The sequence below is a fragment of the Protobothrops mucrosquamatus genome, unplaced genomic scaffold, assembly GCF_001527695.2.
Source record: "Protobothrops mucrosquamatus isolate PMUCROS unplaced genomic scaffold, P.Mucros_1.0 scaffold943, whole genome shotgun sequence".
NCBI classification, from domain to species: Eukaryota; Metazoa; Chordata; class Lepidosauria; order Squamata; family Viperidae; genus Protobothrops; species Protobothrops mucrosquamatus.
In genome coordinates this window covers 376,998-392,361 of record NW_015387191.1, presented here as the reverse complement: position 1 = coordinate 392,361, position 15,364 = coordinate 376,998, and the positions used below count along the sequence as shown (strand labels likewise).

The following is a 15,364-nucleotide window of genomic DNA, read 5'->3' as shown; positions in this document are numbered from 1 at the left end:
AATTGGAGTTAGTTGGATTTTATTGGTCTGAAAATGAACTTTAAAGTATGTATGCTAAGAAGAAGTTTAAACAATGTATTAGAATGTTTTAATTTTAGAAATGTTTTAAAGAAAAGCTTAGTGTTTTAAAATGGATGAAAAAAAATATTTTTCCCTTTAAGGTTAAAGAATCTGAAAGAATACAGTGAAGTTTGTTAATATAACTGTTGATAGTTTATAAAAATTATTAAGTGTAAATAGAAATACATATTATTTCAACAGCAAGGAAGATAAAGCCACAATGGTCAAATTGATTGTTCTATTCAAAGAGGAGAATATATTTATCTTTTTATTTTGATATCACTTTCTGGAGTTTGTGGCAAAGGTGCTTTTTTCTGGAGGCAACTGGACTTTCCTGTGTTTCTTTTGAAGACGTTTTGCTTCTCATCCAAGAAGCTTCCTCAGCTCTGATTAGCTGGTGGGAAGGATTTATATTGCTTGCAGACAGATGGTCATTTGCATTCCTTTAGAGAGTCATTGAAACCATTTGGAGGTTTACCTGTGTCCTCATTCTCTAAAAGAATGCAAATGACCATCTGTCTGCAAGCAATATAAATCTTTCCACTCCCCACCAGCTAGTCAGAGCTGAAGAAGCTTCTTGGATGAGAAGCTAAACGTCTTCAAAAGAAACACAAGAAAGTTCAGTTGCCTCCTGAAAAAAGCAACTTTGGGACAACCATATCTGGATGACTGAGAATCTCCATAGACATCTGGAGTTGGTGCTTATGATGAAAATAAAAAATAAAACTTTGACTTTGGTTTTGACGATTAGATGGATTTGTTGTTATAGAAATGGCTAATATACTAATGTGTGAAAGTAAAAAGTAATTCTATATAATTACAATTAAGCTAAAAGAGTCCAAGGAAAAAAAAAAAACACTGTAAAAAGCCTGAATAAACAGATGTGTTTTAAGCCCTTTCTGAACCATAACAAAAAGGGAAATACCAATTTATGCCAGCACAGAAAAGAAGATCTAAATAATCTGAGTCCAAACTTTTTAATCCCTTCTATATATGTAGTGAACACCTTGAAATTATTCTGGAAGGCAGTGATAAGCAGTCTGTTTTGACAGAGGAGTAACCTGGGGACTTCTAGGAGATAACACCACATATATGTTTGTGGCATCCTGGGCTAGTTACGGAGTCAGAGTCATCTTCAAGGAATGCTAAGAGCATTGATTCGGCCTTCAGTTGCCACCATGTATGCCACTAAGGCAAGTTTTATCTTCAGGAAACAATGTCTTGTATCCCAAATTATGAGGCTGTCCAGGAGAATCTCCAAATTCCAGGCCTTATATTTAAGGAAAAAGATAACCTATTCAAATATTTCTTCTAAATTCTGAAATTTCTTGTCCAGGTTCAGATTTAGTTTACTCTACTGCATTCTGTCTTTTAAAGCCAGAGACATGCAGAGACTTGCAGCCCTATGTTTATAGAAAAGGATAAATGTACCTGGATATCAACAGCACCTATGGATAGTTCTTCCAAGAGATGTCATGCACATGTTAAATAACAATAGAGATAAAAACAAACCATCTCCAAAACAATTCCAAGAAAGAAGACAGAATTCCCACAGTGCCACTTTCCCAGAGACATTGGAAATCTTAAAATCCTGATACCAGATCCCTCCAATATAGTAGTATACACTGTAAAGGTAATTGAGGCATTCTGATTTATTAATGAAATTGCACTTCCCTTCTTTCTCTCCCAGTTTAGTTAATTCAATTAAGTAACCATAACTATTTCTTTCAAATCTATTGAGCCAAGTATTGAATAATTACTGAATAAATAAACAATTGTCTATGAGAGTTATTGGGTCTGCTATAGGAAGGTTTTCTCTATCAATTTGGCTAAGTATGGAATATTGGGTGCAGACCTGTAATTGACATCAGATAGGTTGAGTCCAAATAAGGCAGAAACCAGAGATGGCTTCTTAAGCTAGGGCCACAGATATCCTTAACATCAAAAATGAATTTTGCCTAATTTAGTTTCAGATTAGACTCCCAACAGTCTCAATCAAATTGGTCAGTGGCAAGAATTATGGGAATGTAATTGAAAAATTCTGGTAATGGCAATAATTCTTCTAGAAGATAATTCTCTGGGTAAATAAACAAATGAAACCTGACAGACAAAATGAGCACATGCATGGACTGAACACAATCTTGAATATATTATCAAAATAGTCTAAATATGAAGAATGTGCTTAATGATCATGTATATTTGGAAGAATAGACTTGTAGGTTTAATTTGTACTAACTCAGTTTTTGGAAAGCTATTCATCTTACTACATTTCCAGAATATCACAAATGTAGAAAAGACTTATGCTCAATCTTGTGAATATTCCTTACAGAACTAGTAAGGTCAACCAACATTCAGTTCCCCGCGTATACTTTATTTGAAGTATTTTTGCATTATTTATTTCAGACATGTCAAACTCGCAACGTCACGTGATGTCGTGCAACGTATCAGAGCTTTTTTGCCATTGCAGCAATGGGGTGGGCGCGGCTCCCGTATGATGAAACCAGCCCGCAGGCCGGCAGTTTGACACCCCTGATTTATGTCCTATCTAGAGTAACTGAGTAAGCCATTTACTGAGTAACCCTTTTTTTCTGGAATGGAGTAACAGTCAGAATACATAAAACTGGACTATCACAGTTTACATCATTAGAAACATTGTTTAGTAAATGCATGTGATTCAAAGCGGTTATGTCAAAAGAAATATTCATTGTCAGGTTAAAGTTTACAGTAGGGACACAGTAAAAATGATTATAATTGGCGGTGTCCTATTTGAATGTGAATTAGTAGGAAATTTTCCCCTATAAGAATAAAGATTTATCTCACTGCAAGACATCATTAAAAACGTGCCACACTGTTCCAATTTCAAATTAAGAGAACAGTATTATTTGAAGAATATACTAAATATTGTATGTGCAATTCATTTTTTTTAAGTATTACAATGTGAAGTTTAGTTCATAGTTAAATATATCAACACAGCAAGCTGTCTATTTTCCCTGATCTGGAATATTTGGCTTTTAATATATAAAACATTCCATTTATAACTGGGTGTGATTTCTCAGGGGACAAGATTCTTATTTAGTGCTCAAATGTTTTTGCCATTAAAATTCTTTTCTGAACATGCATTTTATTTCATTTCATTTTGACATATAACCAAAACTTTTATTTTTCTGTGTTCTAAGAGGAAAAATGATCTTTATCAACTTCATGTTTATCTTATTTTAAATAGCAAATACAAAAAGCTACAATACTAACTGGGAATAAGAAAGATAAATAATGTTAATACAGTCAAGAAAAGCTGGATATATTTTATGGCAATTAAGCTAAACTAAACAAGAAAAAAAGAAAAATGCTAATGAACAAAAAAGGGGAAAAATCGTGTAATAGCGATAGGTATCAATATAACAGTAATTCAGTCCTTCAAGTTGCCATTAAATCTAGACCATATAGGGATTAAAAATAAAATAAAATAAATGAAGTTCATTATAAATCTCCTCCTCCTCAGTATTTCAATTCATGACTAGACAAAATAAGATCATACAAAGGGTTCTGAATAACAGTATTTTTTCAGTAAAACCATATTGCTAACAATATATATATATATGTGTGTGTGTGTGTGTGTGTGTGTGTGTGTGTGTGTATGTAACTGAAAATCAAATGGCTCTAATTTCCTTCAATAATTGAAGATTCAAGACTCTACTTCCCATTTTATAAAGGAAAAGCTTGCCTTGAAATGCAGAATAGTGAATGACACATATTTGGGTGTACAAAAACAGATTGGAGGAATGAAAAAAATAGATATTGTTTCCAATAGCGAAACAATATCCTGGATCCAAACAGAAATGTCATCATGACGTTGAGACAAAAACACTTTAGCATGGAACAGATGGAGGGCTACAGGTATAAACTACATCTTCTTTTATTGGACACTTTTAGAAGTGTGTTGCTGCTTTCACACTGTTAGCTGAAATCTGTATTTCATAAGCCCAGGAAAGAGAAGTGGAAGATGTATTTAAACTGTCATATCCACTTAAAAACATACTGTGCCAGTCAGCCACTTACCCCAGCGTGAAGTCTTTGGAAGAACACAGTCTTAAACTTTGCAAAGGTGATGGTTAAGAGCAGTAAGCCATAAATGAGATTACAAAATGGGTTAAAGGAAATATTCCATAAATGAGATTACAAGATGCTTCAACTCTCCCTTGGATAGGAACAGAACTTAAGCAGCTGCATACAACAGCAAAGGACATTATATTCAGCTAAGTTAGGCGAATGAAGAGCAGAAGATAGCCAATTTCTCTTCAGACAACTGAGCTAAAGATTCAACAAACAGAAGTGGAGTCACGACAAAGCCCTGTGAGAACACTTTAGGATTGGTGAAATTGCATCCAGTGCCTATCACTCCTACGAGGTTGACCAGATCAAGCAACATGTACCACATATGCTTAAAACTCTTATTTAAAAGGACTATTAACAGAATCTTGAAGTCTGAATGTGCTTCCCTGCGTCCCCTTTTATCTTCTTCAGAATTAGGGCATGCATCAGACATTTTTGCCAATCACTCTCTTCATAAGTCCTTAAGCCAGATTTATGTTTTCATTGATTTGGTGATGGATCTTATCTCTCTCCATCAGGATCACCCTCTATATTCTCTACTGTGCCATACCTTGCACCCAGTATTATGTAATAGTTAACATACTGGACTAAGAGCAGGGAAACCTGGATTCTAATCCTCTCTTAGGCACAGAACCAGATAGGTAACATTGGGTTAGTCATTTCTTCTCAGCTCATGTCAGTATCAGACTGAAACATAAGCTGGCAGAAAAACAAAACCTCTTGCCACATTATGAGTTGATAGCTTTGCTGTAAGAACTGGGTGGGCTTGATTAAACCAAGAAGATCCTGCAACTAGCAGAACAGATGCTAAGAAGATTAACCTCCAATGCCATATGGTTGAATATAAAGCAATGGTTAAGAGGCTGGGCTTGTTGACCAGAAGATTGGTAGTTCGAGACCCAAGTATGTATGACAGGGTGAGCTCCTGGTTTTGCCCCAGCTCTTGCCAGCTAGAAGTTTGAAAGCATACAAATGCAAGTAGATAAATAGGTACCATTTGACTAGGAAAGTAATGGCTTTTCATGTTCCTCAGCACATAGTCATGCTGGCCACATGACCACGGAAATATCTTCAGGCAATGCTGATTTTCTTGGTTAGGAAACAGAGATGAGTTTTTATTAGATGATGACATACAGTATCTTTTCGTTAGCAGTGACCAAATGCTGAATTACCCTTCTTGAACTACATCTCTGCATGTCCAAGCCACTTTAAAATATATTGTGATGACCATTTTTCTATGCAAACATTCATTCGGTACCTCCATTCATTCTTAATCATTTCTCTTTTTTCTACGCACACTTCATAATTACCTCATTTCCACTGCATTCAATTTACTTTCATGTTTAAGGAGACATTATATTTTTCTCCCCATTGTGTTTAATCTCTTTTCATTTTCACACACCATTTTCACTTGCTTTAGCAAACATCTTTTCATCACTGTGTATAATATTACTTTTCTACCAGTATCTGCACATCTTAACAATTCTTTATTTCCCCATCTTCACTAATTTTCTCATACCTCATAGGGATATGAGTAACATCCTTTTAGATATTCATTCCTTTGCTATGTGTGCCGATGGATAGAACTAGATTTAAATCCATATTTTTGAAGCAAATAGTTCTTTTTCTATGCAGATACTGAGAGAATCACCATTATCATTTATTCTTGAGTATTTGAATGACCCAATCAGTTTTTGTGTAATCTGTGTAAACATTCCTACATATCTCATTGTGCCATCTAACTATGAGATTCACCACTGATTTATTATTGGGTATTTGAATAGCTCATTCACCTTTTTTTACTCTCTCTTTGCATTCCTAAATATCTATTTATGTCACTTAACAAAATAATAGTTCTCTTGGGATTACCATTACCAAACCAGGAATGTGGCATGCAACTACCATCAACCTAAGAATCCCTTTTATATGGACTCACAACTGCCTATATGATACCAGTTTAATCATTCAGACATATATCTTAGCTCTTTTTTTCATGATGAAAATCTGTAATTTCCCCACATGTATTTATCAATTTATCTCCAAAACATCAGACTACCATTATTTATACCCTTTTGCTCTCTTGTGGTTTCACAGTTACACAAATATCCATTTATTTGTACTTTGTGTATTTCATTAGTTAATTCATACTATTTGCTTCTTTTGTCTTAATCTTCCACATGCCATGTTCACTGCCAGATGGTGTTTTGGCTATTTGTCCTCCATGCCCATCATGACTTTGGACAGCTCCGAACTTCACCCAATGCTTTTCCATCAGGGAAGGTATAGATCAGGGGTGTCAAACTGCCGGCTCGCGGGCCGGATGCATCATGCCAAAACCGCACCCACCCCATTGACAGCAATGGGAAAAAAGTCATGATACATCGCAACATGTTACATGATGTTGCGAGTTTGACACCCCTGGTATAGATTAAGAATCTGGCCCAGCTGCTAAAGGGAGCTGTAATTATGCCTATGCCACTTGTAGCATTTTCTGATAACAGCAAGCCCAGTATTGGCCAGTTCTAAACTGTCATATTAGTAATATCAGTCATTACTCAGTATTATCATTATCATATGGGCAACTGTCTAAAGAACTAGACACTATTATTTCTCTTTCCAAACAAGCAAATAATTTTAAATGCATTTTTTTAAAAAATACAGAAAGCAAACATTTGTCAAGTGGATTTGATTTCTAGTCCCAAATCCTACAACTCAATCTTTAAAACATGCAACTAAAAGCAGCTAAGCAGGCAAAATACTTTACAGTTATTCACAATTTTTATACAATTCCATAATCTTCTCACCATAGGATGAGAGCCTTTGGTCCCCTATTGGTATATACTTCTAGAAACGTGCTGGGTTTTTCCAATTCTTTTTTTCCTTCTAGAAAAAAAAATGAGTGAGTAGTCATAGAATCAGCTTGACCCAAATGAATGCAATTTATATTAGGATGGGGGCATAGTAGAGAATAGAAGAAAAATATGGAGAAAATGCATAAATTGAATGATTATTGCAAAATATCATAGGATTATTTTAAAGCTCTAAGGTATTTAAAATAACTCTATTTTCTCCAATTTTGGCTCCACTGTGCATTATATTTTGAGAGGCTTGAGAAGTATTAGAGCAGTGGTTCTCAACCTTTTTAATGCCGCGACCCCAACCGGCCGTAAATCGAGGACTAAACCGGTCGTAAGTCGAGGACTAAACCGGTCGTAAGTCGAGGACTACCCAACCGGTTGTAAGTCGGACTTTCCCTGCCCGGGAGCACCGCGCATGCGCGGTTCCACCCCCTGCGCCGGCCGAGGCGTAGCTGGCAAGCGGCAGAGACGGAGCAGGCTGACCACCAGCTGGCCCAGCCCAAGGGAGGTAAGGCACCCGCCGGAAAAGGGGAAAAATGGCGGACAAAAAAATGGTGGACAAAAAAAATGGCGGACAGCCTTGCTTGGCGACCCCGATGAAATGGTCGATCGACCCCAAATGGGGTCCCGACCCACAGGTTGAGAACCACTGTATTAGAGCGATAGTGGTGCAGTGGTTAGGATGCAGTACTGCAGGCTACTTCTTCTGACTGCTGACTGCCAATAGTTCAGCAGTTCAAGTCTCACCGGCTCTAGGTTAACTCAGCCTTCCATCCTTCCAAGGTCGATAAAATGAGGACCCAGATTGTTGGGGGCAATATGCTGACTCTGTAAATCACTTAAAGAGGGATGATTAGAGAGTAAATCGCTTAGAGAGGGCTTATACACGAAGCGGTGTATAAGTCTTAAGTGCTATTGCTATTTCTTTGGAAGAGAGTTGATGATGTTTTATAATAATTTAATCTTGCTTTCTTTTGAATTTAAAATTGTGTAATTGAACATATGAGTGATTCTTTTTCCTTTTTTGGTTAGTTCATTATTGTTTATCTTTTCACACATACACACACATATGCAGATTGTTTTCTTGTGTTTTATATAGTGGGTTTATTGAAAAAAGGAAAAACTGAAGTAGTTTGAAAAGAACAAGAAGGAAGGAAAAAAATAAAAACTCTTCACTGAGAAAGAATGACATGAAAACTATGGGTCAAGTTGAGGAAATGGGACCATTGTTATTTGACTAGAAGTTAAATGACGGATATAAAGATTTATGAGAAAATGAAAAGAAGCTCATATTTAGAGCACAATTCAAAGTCTATGCTATAAAAGGACTCTAGTAATAATAACTGTGGCAACAAGAGATTTAAGAAGTGTAAGCTATTATAGTATTGTTTTGTGGTGATGAAGGCAATATTCACTTAATTTTCATTATATCTGTTTGTATTCTACGTAGGACAGTTCTACAAATTACATAGCAGGGTCTCAGCTTTACTATCAGGTCAGCAAATTTTCCAGTTGAACTTATACAAGATAATGGTACCTGATATATACCTATGTGCCATATTTATATTTTGATATGCATAGTTGTACAGTTATGGGCAGGAGGAAGCAGTATTTTCTGTAAATCCTGTCTTCAAATGACTATATATATATGAGACACTACATAGTTGGGATTTGTATTCTTTTTACTTTGTGAATAGCCAAACTAGTGTTCTCCAGAAGTTTGGATAATTCTTTATAGGTTATGAAGTCCAATGGTAACTGAAGGCCAAAACATCTCAGGAGCATCAACTTATCTACTCCTAATGTAGTTGTAAGCTCTGATAACACAGTTCTTGATTAGTGACAGTGACACTCCAATATTAAAGTTGAAACATTCTATTAACATTATCCATTTATATTTATATTGAAATAACATTTTATAAGGATTTATAAATGCTGTCCTTTGAAAATCCTTACAAGCAATTCATTATTGTCCCATATCTCAGCAAGTGCTAAAAGCTAAAGCAATGGGCTTAAAAATAGGAACATTAGACCTTAGCTGGTAAAAATTTGGATGACAGCTAACTGGCAACAAAGAGAAAGAAACTTTGCTGCCACACAGTATTTTTCTAGGAGTCTTCAAGATTAGTAGAAGTAATATTCTAAGCAATAAGTACCACTACTTTTCTAGATTACTGTAATGGGCAGCCCAGAGCTGCAGAATCACCTTTATTATTACAAATTACTAGCCAATATCTAATGTAGTAAGAGTGAATTTCCATTCATTCAATGGGATTTTCACCTCTTCTAAAAAATGAACAAACATACTGTAGAAAATCCCCACTCCTTTCGGAGAAGCACCAATTTGGCGGGGTATAGGAAGTTAAAGGAAGGAAAGGGAATCTCTTCATTGATGAAGGCTGGGGGGGGGGGAAGAGTGACACTGAAAATTTGATCTGAATATTGAAGACATGCTTGGATAGAATTGTTGAAAATCTGGTATCAGTAATGAATCTGGAGAAAATGTTTGGGTTCTGTAATCTCCACTATTTGAAATGGGACTTTATGCAGTGCAAATGTCTGCTGAGGGCAAAGAGAAAAGGAATAAGTTAAATCACTCTTTCCATCTGGCACTTCATTTCTGCCAGTCTCTGCTTGCATATAAATGCACACAATTCCACAGGTTCAAGACATTTAGTTACACTGTTATCTTTGACACACTTTTTTACGCCTACACAAGCATTGACTCACACTGATGCAGATGCAGTCACAGGGGCAAGACAGAAGAAAGCTACTCCCCCTTTACCACCGCCATCTTGTTTCTAGCCATTTGACAGCTGTTTCTTTCAGGAGGGGGGGTGCTTGAGAAGTATGATCGAAGTGAGCTGATCTGTTTTCTTTTGTGTTTTGTGTAGGTGTGAAGGGACAGCTAAGAGAATGAAGACTCTAAGTCCCCAGCGGAAGCATGATATGGCGATGCAGTGCTGGTGCTGAATTGTTCTCTCTGATGGCTCTATGGGAGTGGATAGCCCTGAGTCTTCATTGCTGGGTTTTAGCGGTTGCTGCTGGTTCGGATCAGCATGCCACAAGCCCCTTCGACTGGCTTCTCTCTGATAAGGGACCTTTCCATCGCTCCCCGGAATACACAGATTTTGTGGACAGAAGCCGGCAGGGATTTAGCACAAGATACAAGATTTACAGGTATGAAGCATTTGGGGGTCACAACGGCAGTGTGAAGCTTTGGGGGAGCAATATCTAAATAGCACAACACCTCTGGAAGGAAAAAGGAGAAACATGAATATAAGAAGTCAGTGGGTAGGTCTGTGGTCATTCTAAAACTCTATGCCAAGGTTTTATTCAGAACTGGGGCCTCTTGAGAACTAGAGTGATGGTGGATTAAAAGGTTGAGTAAAGACATTGTTGAAGTTGATCACAGTGTTGACTGAGTATCATGTATTGCTGAAAAAAGTTAATTTTAATTCCTAGTTTATATTTATATTTCTTATTTCTTGCATGCACTTATTTTTGCAGAAAAAAAAGTGATGCTAGAGAAAATCCATACTTCAAAAGTAGAGGACATGTCCAGACTTATTCCCCAATGTTTCTGAGATAGCCACATTTCTGTTGGTATCAGAGGAGGCTTTCCCTAAATTGCAAATAGTTTTTTTAAAAAAATATTTTTAAACATTAAAAGTTGTTTCTTTAGAGCAGCGGTTCTCAACCTGTGGGTCAGGACCCCATTTGGAGTCAATCAACCATTTCATGGGGGTCGCCAAGCAAGGCTGTCCGCCATTTTTTTTGTCCGCCATTTTTTTGTCTGCCATTTTTTCCCCTTTTCCGGCGGGTGCCTTACTCCCTTGGGCTGGGCCAGCTGGTGGTCGGCCTGCTCCGTCTCTGCCGCTTGCCAGCTACGCCTCGGCCGGCGCAGGGGGCGGAACCACGCATGCGCGGCGCTCCCGGGCAGGGAACGTCCTCGACTTACGACCAGTTGGGTAGTCCTCGACTTACGACCAGTTTAGTCCTCAACTTACGACCGGTTTAGTCCTCGTCTTACGACCGGTTTAGTCCTCGACTTACGACCGGTTGGGGGTCGCGGCATTAAAAAGGTTGAGAACCACTGCTTTAGAGAAACATCATCTGATTGGAACATCAAGATGGGGATGTAAACTTCCCTACCCACTTTTCACAATGTCTTTGCTAAATAATAATTAGAAATAAAATGCAATAAAATATTAAAGTTAGTGCATTCATGCCAGAGATGCCAAACCTAGTTTCTTTGCTTTCAGAGTTACCAAAGCTTGTTAAGAACCTGCAGAACAAACTAGCCTTTCTTAGCGTGATTTCTTTGAAATATGTAAGATTACTACCCCTTCATCTTCTATTTGAAGTTCACCCAAAACATGTGTAGTATGATGCATCAATTATTCTATGATACTCTAACCCCGGGGTGTCAAACCGCAACGTCACGTGACATGTCATGACGTATCGTGACTTTTTTTTCATTGCCGGCAATGGGGTGGGCGCGGTTTCGGCATGATGCATCTGGCCTGTAGGCCAGCAGTTTGACACCCCTGTTCTAACCTATTGTGTGACAATTTATTAATAGCATCAAAAAAATGTTTCAGTACTTAAATAGATTCCAATTTAATTTCATTTAAGTGAGGCAATAATAATGGAGTTGCTAATTTAAACAGAAATCAGTCCCAGGTTTGAAGGTCTGCACCCTATAGCTTAATTGGTGGGCTGCAAATTGGCTAGAAAGGGGGTGGCTGCTTGTTTTAGATTGCATTATGGGTAAAGATCACTTGTTAAATACTAGTCTTTTACACATCACATGTTAAAGAATGGGTTTGGAGAGATGGGGGAAAAATGAGGAAATTTTATGCATAATGATACATACTCACAAAATGTGAACACTATTAATGCCATTTCTCCAGGCTGGAAGGATGAGAGTTTGCACATTGAAAATGTTGGTATATATTAGAACTGTTATGAATTTCGAGCTTGTTTCTGAAATGTTTATATTGAAAAGAGGAAAGTAGGAAAACTGCACCAATGGAATAAAATAGAAAATACAGTTAACAAAGTGCTTTAATTACTGTATTAATGAAAACTAGTATTGTAACTCTTTAGAATTTTTTTAAAAAAACAGATTGATTATGGAATAAACTGATTGATTGATATTTCTTGGCTTATTCCTGGTCTTGAAGTCATTTGAACAGATGGTCATTCATTTGCTGTGGATTGTTTTGTTGGATGTTTCCAGCATTTTGTTCATAAGAACTGGGAGAAAACTCGGTGCGCGCCTGTGCTGTCTATGTTCACATGCAAATCTTAGCTGCTCCTTAAATACAGACTTGTTGATTGTTTTTTTATGTTCTAAAGATTTATATTCTTTTGCTTTTGCTTTTTTTTTAATGCACCAGAGGGCACTGTGTTGCAGGTCAATTCTGTTTTAGATTCTTTTGTGATAGGCAGAAACATTAAGTAATCTAGCACATTGAACACGGTTCTAAAATATGCATTCGGGACATATGGGGAGCAATCAATATATTGTATTTTTATTTTTATTTTATTTTTATTTATTGTATTTTAAAATCAAGTTGTCAATGATGTAAGGGAGGAGACAGAAAAATCAGAACAAAATATATACAGACTAATTGAGCATATTGGTTTTTGTTTTATAATGGCCAACAAAAGACAACAAAATATATTATACGAGCACTGATTTCATTACTTCTGCTTTCAGTACATTACAGGTATTGTTATAGTGATATGGGTAGACAAGCATCAGAATATCCTTCATGTACAATGTGCCTTTTCAAGGTCTAACTTCACTACAACCTCTTGTTGTAATGGACTCAGCAGAAATTGACCTTTTAAATTAAATGAAATGTTTGCCACAAAGAATGGCCTCCATAAATCTAAATTTGATTAACTGCTTCTGATTATTGTAAATTTTGCCGAAGCACCATTCATAGGATTAAATATAAGCAAATAGCAAAATCATCATGTCCATCACATTTGATGTGTCTATCAAAAATGACCAAGAATTTCATTCAGTTTGCATTTTGATAATAGCTTATCATATATGCCCTTCCCAAGTTCTATATACTTATAGAACAAAAATATATGTAATTGTTGCTTTCTAAGAAAAAAAAAATTGTATCTGAAACAAAATGACATGTATCTATTAGGAAAAAATAGGAACTTTTAATTGTTTAAAAAGTAATAAAATGATAAGGATGTAAAATGTAAAACAGGAAATATGAAAGATTGAGAGAAATTGGAATTGAAATTTGTCTAGAGCAGGAAGATTGTTTTGAGAGAGACTGTTTAAAAAGTAATAAAATGATAAGGATGTAAAATGTAAAAAAGGAAATATGAAAGATTGAGAGAAATTGGAATTGAAATTTGTCTAGAGCAGGAAGATTGTTTTGAGAGAAACAAACAACAAGAGAATAGAGTTTCTTCAGGGATATCATCATTAAAATTTGCTTTCAGAACTTATGATAATCTTCTGCAGTCCCCCAAAGTTACATAATTTCAAAAAAACTAGAAGCAATACTCCAAATAAATTATAACTCCCTTGTCCCTGCTACATATTTCTAATAAGCAGGAGTGGTAAATTGTGGATGAACTACAAATCAGCAATTCTCTTATCATTGACCATTCTTGGTTAATTTCCTGGGAATGTGGGTTCATTACAATTTGTTGAGCCTTAGTTTCTCCACTGCTGACACAAATATAACTTTCCAGAGCCATTTTTTTTGAAACAATATACTTTGACCCAATATTGTACATGCCAATTTATTTCTAAAGTCTTCCTAATCTTATACCCTAGCCACTTATGTTTAAACAAGGCCAAGCACAGAAAAACACAAATGGGAGGATTTGTTCTCTTTACTAAATCACACACACACACACACACACACACACAGACAGACAGACAGACAGACTTGCAGTATGGAGACAAGTTTCCCCTACAAAGTTCAATAAATTTGGCTTACAAGTTTTTCAAATGAAGATGAGGCAAATAGTCGGGCAGATGTCAAGGGGCAGAACTTGTAGCAGATTTGTCAGCCAGCCCAGCTTCAAAATCAGGGTTGTGAGGTACATGAATCAAGGCATATGGTGTAGGAGTTAATGGGTAGCTGTCATCAGAGAGCCTGTGCTTGCTCCATTTTAATATAAGCAGCCCCAGTGTAGCTCATTTAGTGGTGCAAAAATTCTCCATGAGCAGTCTTGCAGAACGCCTTTACTCTGTTCACTTTGTAGCTGATGAGTTCCTGCAATAGTTCCATGCCCTCATCTTCAGAGAGCAATAGCAGGTGTGTCTATGGGTTGCTGTTTTGCTTCACCTCCTCTGTCTGCTCAGACAGCAGTCTTTCTAATGGTGCTGTAGTTGGCTGCTCATTGTCTGTCAGTACTTCTGAAGCTGATTCTTGCTCAGTTCCCTCCTCTGACTCTGATTCGTAGACTACCACGATAATAGGTTTCTATGAAACATAAACATGTTTGAGAAAAGGAAGAAAACAGATGGCATATAAATGATATATACGCTTCAAATGTCACAAATGGGATGATTCTGAAAAACAAAAACTCTTGAGTGATGGTGTAGGAAAATCAGGAAATGAAAAATTTATATAATTGCAATGTAGGGTATTCAAGAAAATATCCTCTTTTTTTTACTAAAACTATTTAATTTGCAATATATCTATCTATCTATCTATCTATCTATCTATCTATCTATCTATCTATCTATCTATCTATCTATCTATCTATCTATCTATCTATCTATCTATCACAGATAGTGTATTTGTTACAACCTAGAAGTTGTATCTCGGGTGGATGGTGCCTATGAATGTGGAGGTGGTATGATGGACTACAGTGAAGGAGCAGTTTCCCAGGAAGGAGGGAGCGCATTCCAAGGTGGGGGAGGTTGAGACAAGAGGCAACACAACCTGGAGCTGGATTGAAGACAGAGAGTTAGAATAGCCGTTCTCTAGAACAGTGGCTCCCACCTTTTTGGGCACCAGGGACTGGTTCCATGGAGAAAGGTTTTTCTGCGGACCGGAGGGGGTGTGGTTTTGCATGTTGCCTGCATCTTGCAAATGGGGCTTTGCTTGTTTGCACGGCCCGGTTGCTGGCATGCCGCAGCACGGTACTGGTCTATGGACCAGGGGTTGGGGACCCCTGCTTTAGAATCTCCCTGGCTATATACTTTAGGGTGAGAGTAGTATTGGTTTAGTTTGGCAAGATTCTGTCTATTGGGTATGAGCAAATAAAGAACTGAACTTCGGCAGGATTGTTCTATGTCACTCTTGAGCTAAGTCTGAAAGTATAATATAAGCTTT

The 15,364-nt window shown here is 36.9% G+C and overlaps 1 protein-coding gene across 2 annotated transcripts in view; it reads left to right on the top strand.

The window, feature by feature from the left end:
• Window positions 1-9,972: 9,972 nt before the first annotated feature.
• LOC107290644 (BMP/retinoic acid-inducible neural-specific protein 3) overlaps window positions 9,973-15,364 on the top strand; it is a 232,587-nt gene continuing 227,195 nt past the window's right edge. Inside the window, exon 1 of one of the 2 annotated variants that reach the window (XM_015819544.1) lies at window positions 9,973-10,208. In XM_015819544.1, the coding sequence (XP_015675030.1) occupies window positions 9,973-10,208 (236 nt within the window). The remainder of the gene's footprint in view (window positions 10,209-15,364) is intronic. The other variant, XM_015819545.1, reaches the window with a different exon arrangement.